This window comes from Corvus kubaryi, unplaced genomic scaffold (assembly GCF_017639235.1).
Source record: "Corvus kubaryi isolate FWS band 111438036 unplaced genomic scaffold, C.kubaryi_AGA036_p1.0 37945, whole genome shotgun sequence".
Classification (NCBI taxonomy): Eukaryota; Metazoa; Chordata; class Aves; order Passeriformes; family Corvidae; genus Corvus; species Corvus kubaryi.
The window spans coordinates 28,885-38,065 of NW_024581153.1; the positions used below are offsets into that span (position 1 = coordinate 28,885).

At 56.9% G+C, this 9,181-nt stretch overlaps 1 protein-coding gene across 1 annotated transcript in view; it reads right to left on the reverse strand.

Moving 5' to 3' along the window:
* LOC121672113 (R3H domain-containing protein 2-like) overlaps positions 1-8,942 on the reverse strand; it is a 15,806-nt gene extending 6,864 nt beyond the window's left edge. The window contains 5 exon segments of the mRNA XM_042044633.1: positions 1,860-2,029; positions 4,423-4,655; positions 6,588-6,619; positions 7,515-7,610; positions 8,724-8,942. Coding sequence (XP_041900567.1) covers positions 1,860-2,029; positions 4,423-4,655; positions 6,588-6,619; positions 7,515-7,610; positions 8,724-8,927 — 735 coding nt within the window. The 5' untranslated portion in view covers positions 8,928-8,942.
* Positions 8,943-9,181: the final 239 nt, after the last annotated feature.

Genomic DNA, 9,181 nt, shown 5'->3' on the forward strand with positions numbered 1-9,181 from the left:
GGAAGGAAGGAAGGAAGGAAGGAAGGAAGGAAGGAAGGAAGGAAGGAAGGAAGGAAGGAAGGAAGGAAAAGGGAAGAAGGAGAAGGAAGGAGAAGGAAGGAGAAGGAAGGAGAAGGAAGGAGAAGGAAGGAGAAGGAAGGAGAAGGAAGGAGAAGGAAGGAAAAGGAAGGAAAAGGAAGGAGAAAAAGAAGGAACAACAAGGTTAGTCAAGTGAGCCAACTGCAAACACAGAGGGGCGTTGCAGGGGTTGGGAAGCACAGAGACCATTCCAGGGCAGCATCCATCCCATCAGATACGGCCCAGCCGGAGGCTCTGCAGAGCTGGGGACGAGTGAGCTGCCCCAAAGCAGCTCCTGCCTGGCAGGAAGAGTGACACGAGTTCACCAGGGCCAGCAGCAGCAGGAGCAGCGTCTCCCAGCACAGCCCTCGTGTCTCTCCCGTTTCCAGCATTCCCTGCAGTGCTCCTTGGCCATTCCTGCACACTCACCTTCCACAGGGACCCCCACTGTGTCACCTGGGGCACCGGCTTTATGAGAACCCCTCGCTCAAACCCCACACCCCCTGCTTTGGGCACTGTGATGGTCAGTGCTGGACAGGGGGGTTTGATCTTTTCATTTGACCTTTGGTGACATGGAAGGGACAGGGACATGGGGCTGGTGCATTTCCAGACCCTTCACCAACAGTCAAACCCTTGAAACCAGTTTTACCAGGACCTAAACCCTTGGACGAAACAGTAGAAGATACAAACTGAAACCCCAGCACAACCCACGAGATCCCACCCAGGGACTCTGCATTTCCAGCTCCAGACAGACACCCCAGGGACACAGCTCATCCCTTGAGCCCCAGAATCCTCCACAAACAGATCCACAACCCCAGAGCCACTCCAGGGCTCTCCCCTCTGCTGCAGCTGGGAACAGCCAGCAAGGAGCTGTTCCTGTTACCTGCACTAAAAGCTTTTCGAGGAGGTTCTTCCCTCCTCTCATTCCAGTCTAGTGAAAACACTGAGAATCACAGAGCAGCCCAAGCTGGAAGGGCCCTCAGGAGAACACGTGGTCCAACTTTTCATGGGAAAGGGAGCCTTGGTGTGGTTATCCAGCAACCTCCCTGCCCTGCTGCACCTTGCACCCCTCCGCTGTAACTCCAGCAGCTCTTTGCTGTAGGAGACACCACGAGCCCAAGGTGATGCCAGAGGAGTCTTGCGGAGCTCCTGGGCAGGCTGAGGTCCAGCACCAACGTGTGGGACAGGAAGGTGCTGTGGACACCCCCACACCACCACCCACTCCACATGAATGTGCTCCCCAAACCTCACATTGGGATGGTTCCCACTCCATCCCCACCCCTGCAGCAGGGCAGGGCTGGGCTGTGGTTGGACACAGCCTCGGGAGCAGAACATGGACATGGGAATGTCACCCATGGGTGCTTCCTGGAGGGTTCCAGCCCTGGGAACAGCCCAGCAGGCTGTGGGACACAGAACATTCCTTGGCTTTAACTCAGGGATGGATGGTCTGGAGGACACAACAGGCATTGCTCCAGGCCTGCCTTCCCCCAGGACTTCAGATCAGCCCTGCGGAGCTCAAATCCAACACCCATTCGGGATGGTGCTGAGTGGAACTGGTTCCAGTTTGCCACGCATCCAAAGGGCTACAGACCCTTTTCCAGGGGGGCTGCTGGCCTGAGCAGACCATAGGGAGCTGGGAAGGTGGGATATCCCACAGAATCACTCAGACACAGCAAAGCCCAACCTCCTCCTGCTCTGCCATCAGCACGGCAGGACAGCGAGCACGGGGACCCCCAAAGCCCAGAGCACCCCGGGATTCCTCCAGCCCGGCCTCCCCGCTCCCTGTGCCCTGTGGGACTCACCTGGGACATCATGGGGCTGCTCATGGCCGGCTGCTGCTGGCCTGGGGGGAGGCCGGGGGCCTGCGGGGGCGGCTGTGGGGGCGGCTGCGGGGCCGTGCAGGGCAGGAGGCCACGGCTGGGCTGCGACGATGGGGACTGGCTGCAGGTCTCAGGGGCACCTAGCACCAAACCTGCAACAGAGACAGGCATGGAGGGCTGGGATCCAGGAGGAAAGGGGAGGGCTCAGGGGGATCCTGTCACGGCTGGAGCTCCCATGGGGACACGCGAGCAGGCGGTGGGATGAGGGACGGTTTGTCTCTGCTCACAGCAAAACAAGGTGCTGATGCTCCAGGGCGTGGCACCTCCCTCCTCGCCATGTCCAGGTGCACACACTGACCCTCCAAAGCTGATCAGGGATCTCCTCCTCTGCCCCACATGCAGGGAAGAGGAATTGGGCTGCCAACAGCAGCACTGGCCCGGTGGAGGCTCTTCACCCCCACAGGATCCCAAAACCAGGGAGCTGCCAGGCACACCTGCGTCAGCTCAGGACCACGAGAATCTGTGGGAAGGAGCTGGAGAGCTGCTCCCAGTCCCAGCTCAGCTCTGAGCACAGCCCCACCTGCACACCAACGCTGTCATGACCCATCTGACTGCCCGGAGCAGAGGGGAGTGGGGGGATCCCATTCCACGGCCTCACTGAGCCCCTTTTCTCCCAGGAAAAGGCTGGGAGATGATGGCAGGCTGAAAGCGATTCCTTCCCATGGCAGGAAAAGCTGGGAAGGAGCACGATATGCACTGCTGGCACCCAGCTGGGAAGTGTCTCCTCAGTATTCCGGTCTTACTTCCAGAAATAAAAGGGTTGTGCAACTACTGCTCGATGCCCAGTGGCTGCTGTTTAACCAGTGCTGCCTCTGATCTCCCACATTTCCACAGCTGATCTCCAGGGATTCTGCTGAGGAGCTCTGTCAGCAGCCACACACTGCAAAGGAGGGAATATTCCACTGGCCCAGCTGCTCAAAGACTGGATGGGAAAAGAGCCCCTGAGTCCCAAGCACTTCCACCCCCACGGAATAAACACGAGGATGTGGAAGAAGGTGGGCTTGGTGTTTTTTCCCCTCGAGCGACAATTCCTTTGCATTTTTTTTCCCTTTCTCCCAAGATGTTTCTGATCACTTGCCATTATATAAAGCCTGGAAAGCAAATGTTCTGTTCCCGGGGTGGGGCCTGGAGGGAAAATTACAGGAAGAGCCAAAAAGCAGCTTTTCTGTCACTCTGCTCGGCACACGCCGGGACAGATCAGTAAGTGCTCCCAGCACTCCATGAATCAGTCCTGGAGGTGGCTGCAGCTCCCAGAGTGAGCACAGCCCTGCACACGATGGGAACAGGATCCCGAGATACACCATGGGCACCTCTGAACTGGGAGATGAAGGTGTGGTTCCAAAGCCAGGCTGGGTGCTGGGATCCAGCCCTGGAAGGATTCTTGTGGAGCAGTTATTGCCCACATACAGCAATCTGCCCCTCCTGCCCACAAAAATGATGGTTCCCAAGGGTTTGGCACCTGCTGCTGACCAGTGGGAACAGAGGACGGTGGGACAACACCAGGTTCTGCTCAGTGACACCACGCAGCCACCAGCTGCCCCACAGCTCCTCAGCTGTCACGGGATTAAATGAGAGCAAAACCCAGGCTGCCTCTTCCACAAACATCTTGCAGGTGTTTCAGCCAAGCAGCTGGTTGGAAATCAGGGATTCTGCTCCTCCCTGACCCAGGGGAGGTGTCCTGGACATGCCCACCCAGCACACACATCCCTTGGGAAGCTGCTGCCAGAACAGGCCACCCATGACACCCCAGGGGAACATCCCCTGTGCGTGGGCTGGGCTGGATGGACAAGGAAGGACTGAGCTGAAGCAGCAGAGAGACTCGGGATCCTAATTCCCTTTGGCTCCAGCCAAATTCCCCTTGGCTCCCAGCAGCTCTGGAGCTCAAGCCTGCAGTTTTCTCCCATCCCGTGAATCCCTGAGAGAACATCATGGGCAGATCCCAGTTACGGAGTCTTTGACGAGGTAACTGCAACGTCTGACAAGACCAATGGGTGACACCTTTCATGGCCCTCCTCCTTGGAAAGCAAGACCCAGTGCCAGGAGATTCACCCTGAGGATCCTCAGGGGTGGGAGAGATCTTGGGAGCAGAAGGGAACAGCAACACAACTTGGGGCACAGCAGAGGAGAGTAAACAACACAAATTGGGAGTTTGAGTCACAGGGGCTGGGAGCAAACTCTGCCCTTTGCCCCAGGTAACTCTGCTGAAGGGATGGGAGAGGTAATGGTGAGCTCTGAAGAAGCAGGTGATGAACCAGGTGGCACAACCAGCTGGCACATCCATGCCAGGCTACCGAGATCCTGGTGCCACCCATGTCCTGTTTTAACCAGAGCATCACAAGCCCCAGTTCCCCAGCCCAAAACCAGTCTGCCAGGTGCCCTTTGGCAGGGAAAGAGCTTCAGTTCCCCAGCCCAAAAACTGTGTGCCAGGTGCACACAGGGAAAGGCAGGGAAAGGGCCCCACACCTGCCTGGAAGCAGCGCTGTACCTGCCCGTGACGTCCTGCTGGCAGTGCTGCCCTTGCTGCTCCCGATGCTGTCCCCCCGGGTCAGGATGGAGATGCCACTGAAGCTGCTGGCTTTGGTGACGGGCGGCCGCAGGCTGCGGATGGAGCCGTCCGAATCCGTGCTGCTCCAGGGCCGTGGCTCCAGGGATTTGATCTCGCTCTCGGTGCTGCTCTGGCGGCTGCCCGAGGCCCGGCTCAGCCCGTCCCGGTTGCCCCTGCAGAGAGCAGAGGAGTCAAACTGGGCTCCAGTGAAGGGGCAGTGGCAGAGCTGCTGGTGCCGCACCAGCACACCCAGGGCAGGGTGGTGGGGACAGTCAGCAGCTGGATTTGGGACCCTTTTGGGGCGGGGGAGGGGGGGGGAGTCTGACAGCAAAAACCTCCCCAGGGCACAGCTTTTTGTGCTGACCCAGTCCCTGCAGTGACAGGCAGCTCCTGGCCCCTTCCCCAGCCTGACTCCAGCCTGGAGGAGACCCCAGCAGGGTCAGAGTAAGATCCTGTGCTAAAAAGCTCCCCATTTTAGAACGGGGAGCTTTTAAAAGCCTGGAGACAAGGCTGATGGAAATCTTGGACACCACTTCCCACCCCAGCCCTGGTGAGGATTTCTGCCCAGCTGGGCCTGTTTGCCCAAAGCTGTGGCTGCCCCATCCCTGGAGGTGTCCAAGGCCAGGTTGGACAGGGCTTGGAGCAACCTGGGATGGTGGGAGGTGTCCCTGCCTATGGCACGGGGGTGGAAAGGGATGAGTTTTAAAGTCCCTTGCAACCCAAACCATTCCAGGATTCTGGGATATCACTACCCCAGAGCTGTGCCCCCACTGACCACCCTCCCTCAGCCCAGGCCAGCTCTGGCCACAGCAGGATTTTATGGACTATCAGCACATGACCCTGAGCAGTGAGCCTGGTCTATCAGCCCAGTTAGGAAGCCTGGGAATGGGTTCCTGGGCTTTCCCTGGGGACGGATGGTGAGGAAGAGCTGCCAAGCCTGGCTCAGAAAAAAGAGGCTTGGAAGGAACTCCTGAGGTGATGTCCTGGGCTGCTGGGAGCGTGTGGGAGCCAAAAATGCATCTCTTGGAAAAAGCAGCACAATGGTTATGTCCCTAGAGAGCTCAAAATGGTCCCGAGGCCCACATCTCCTTCCTCTCCCATCCAGGGAAACCCCAAAAGCAGCTTGACCGAGCTCCTCGGGGCCTGGGCACCACAGGCAGGGAAGCTCTTGGCACAGCTGGGGCTGCAGCTCAGCTCCCAAAGCTGCAGCCCCATCAGCAACGGGGCTTTTGCTCCATTCTGGGGGAGTTTTACTCCAACCTCACAGATCTGAGAACTGTCCTTGCTGTCCTGAACACCCCAGGCACAGCCCCTGTGACTGTGCTGAGGACACCGCATTCTCCAGGACAGCCTGAGGCAGGTGACGGCCCAAGGAGAGGCACAAAGCTGCTCCTGCCTGGCTCAGATCCTCCTGTCCTGTCCCACACGGAGCTGCCCCATCTCCAGAGCTTTGGCTGGGACAGCAGAGCCCAGCAGGGATGAGGCTCTCTCCCTTTTGATCCTGTTTTTATCCCCACACCTCGGCAGCCGGGTCTGTGCCCGGTGACTCACCAGCCTCACGCCAACCCTTTCATCCATGGGAAAACTGCTTAATAAGAAAATGCTGCTCAAACACGTTCCCAGGGCCCTCAGCAGCTCCTCTGGCTGAGCTGGAGCCTGAGACACTTCACTGTCACCATTAAATCATCCAGCCTTGATAATCAGGGATTAGGGACGACCCTACCTGATCCTAATGCTGATCCCGGCACTGTAAGGGCAGGGATTTCCTATCCTTTTGGGGAACAAGAAGTGGAATGGTTTGAAAACTGCTGGAATTCCTCCCTGCCATTCCCAGCCTCCTTTTTAATTGATGAATCAGCCAAAAAAGGACTCCAAATTGACGTTGCAAAGAAAACACCGTCAGTAAGTCCACGAGCAGCTGCGCATGGGGGGGACTCAGCAGGACACAGCACAAAATAAATCACACAGAGATCCCTACAAATCTGCCTCTGTCGGTGGGAGCTACAAACAAAGCCTTCTGTGGAGAGTCTGATGAGGGGAAAGCATAATTTTAGAGTCATGCAGGGCTCTGGAGACACCCCCAGGGGCTGCAGGGCAGCACTCACCTGCTGTCCGTGAGGTATCCGTTCTGGCCAGACTGGGAGCACGACCACGGAGATGGGGAGGAAAGAAAAGGGAAATTTAGTAACTCTGGAAGAACAAACCCAGGTGATTCCAGAGGGTGGGGCTGAGACAGTGTGTGTTGAAGTGTGGTGTCGAACCTCCTGCACATCAGCTCCCTGTGGATCTCCAGCCAGGCCGCTGGGAACCTTTCCTGATCCCCGTGAACCCGAGATCTCTCAAATCTGAGTCCTCAGCTCCCTCCTGCATTGAAGCAGCTTTGATTTGTCCATGTGACAATCGAGGCCAGGCACAGAAGGGTCTTTATGGACTAAATGCAGCATTTGGAGCTGACTCCAGCTGGGAGTGCCCTTGGAGCAGCCTCCGAGCCAGATGGGAGCGTGGGACACGGCTCCAAGCAGAGAGCAGGGATTTCAGGAAGCAGTACCCGAGCTGGACACTTCATGAGACAGACAATAAACAGCCTCCTCAAATTCCTCTTGGGAATGCCCAAATTCCTTGTGGGAATGCCCAAATTCCCCCAGGAAAGGCAGAGCCCTGCACTGCTGGGTCAGGAGGTAGAAGCTCCAGCACGGGGAAGAAACTGGGAGATGCAGCTGCTGCTCCCTTTGGGGCAGGAACTGGTTTTCTGATCACCCCAAAAATGCCACTGTGTAAATTTATCATCTTCTGGGCAGCAAGGAACAGGACTGTATCCACTGATCCCTGAAATTTTAGGGAAGGAGCAGATTGGAGGGTGCAGGCGTATCTCAGACGTCTTTGTTGGGAGCTGGAATTCACTGGCACATCCCCAAAATTCTGGGAAATTGGTCAAAAAGGCAACAACAAGACCTGACCTCTCAGCATATTCAAGGCCACCTTCTGCCCCAAAGCTCCAGGAGGGTCCTGGCAGGTGAGTGATCCAAACTTACCTCTCGTGCAAATATCCGCTCCCTGACCCGCTGATATTCCTCCTCTCGCTCTTCTATGGATTTGCTCCTTCTCCCATCCTGCAAGGGGAGTCTGATCTGAAGGGACAAACACAGCTCAGGGGTCAGCAGTTGCCAGCGGGAGCAGTCAGCTGCTGGGAATTTTGGGTGGGATGTGGATTAGGTGGTGCCTGGATGCAGTGATTCAGCCTCTGCCTTTGGACCTACCTTCAGGACACCCGAGTCCAGGGATGAACCTCCCAGAGGTGCCAGGATGTTCATTCCTGGACATCCATCCACCTCCTGCCCCGAGCACAACCACCCTGCCTGAACTCTGCCTGAGCCAGAGATCAGGAATATCCCCAGCAGTCTGTTCCCAGGGGGAAAAGCTGAAGGTCACCCTTTGGAGCTTGTGCCAACGCTCCTGCTCCCTCAGGGATTCTGTGCTCCGTGGGCAGCTGCACCCTTGAGTGCCACCACAGGGAAACCAAAATCTGGGATTGACTGCAGTGACCAGCTTCTCATCCTGACTGGAATTCAGGAACAGGTCCCAGAGCACAGGACAGCGCTGGGGTGATGTGACTCTGGGGTTAGATGGGATATTGGGAAAGAATTCCTCCCTGGGAGGGTGGGGAGGCCCTGGCACAGGGTGCCCAGAGAAGCTGGGGCTGCCCCTGGATCCCTGGGCATGTCCAAGGCCAGGTTGGATGGGGCTTGGAGCACCCTGGGATAGTGGAAGGTGTCCCTGCCATGGCAGGGGTGGCACTGGATGAGCTTTAAGGTCTTTTCCAACCTGAACCACTCCATGTTTCTATGAAGATGGGAGCTACAAGACCCCGAGATGCCCGGGGAAGGACAGGACTCACTGCATGCCCTGGGAAGAGAGAGGGGAAAGACACTTGGCAACACTCAGCTGAGGGATATTCCCAAGGAAACCTTGGCAAAAGGCTCCACCTTAAAACCTGGCCTCGCCCCTGGCTGATTTGAGGGTATGGAGAAGCACACCCATGGAACCCACGCCAAATCTTCATCCATTTCCACAGTACTTGGAAAAGTTTTCACAAAATTCAGATGCTGCTGCTTGGGTGGGGTGGGAGCTTCTATGAAATGCTACTTCAGGAAACCCAAGAGAATTCTGGAGTAGTTCTTGCCTTGTGACCGGTCACATTTGACTTTCCCAAAGGCTGCAGATGCCCCACAGCCACCCCTCACCTGGTTATCATCCCGATCCATGCTGGTGTCATCCCGTTTCAGGATAAACCTCTGCGGGAACTCTGCGTTCTTCTCATCCTTGATGTGCTCGGAGAACCTCTGCTCGGGGCTGCAGGGAAACCAAGCCTTGTTAGGAGGGGAAAACTGGGCCCAGAACAGACCAAGATGTTTATGATGTGAAATTTCGGCTCTGGCTGATGGCATCGAGAGCTCCTGTCCCTTCTCCAGGAACTACAGCGAGCCAGGGAGGGCTGGAAGGAAAAGATTCTTCCCTATTCCTTCGTTCCACGACTCTGATTCTTCCAGAGAGTGCTCTCCCCTTCTTATGAGGCAACAAAAAATGTGGTGTGGAACCCATCCTGCTACAGAGCATTCCTGGGCTGGGGGAAAAGGGGGGAAGGGAAGGGAAGGGAAGGGAAGGGAAGGGAAGGGAAGGGAAGGGAAGGGAAGGGAAGGGA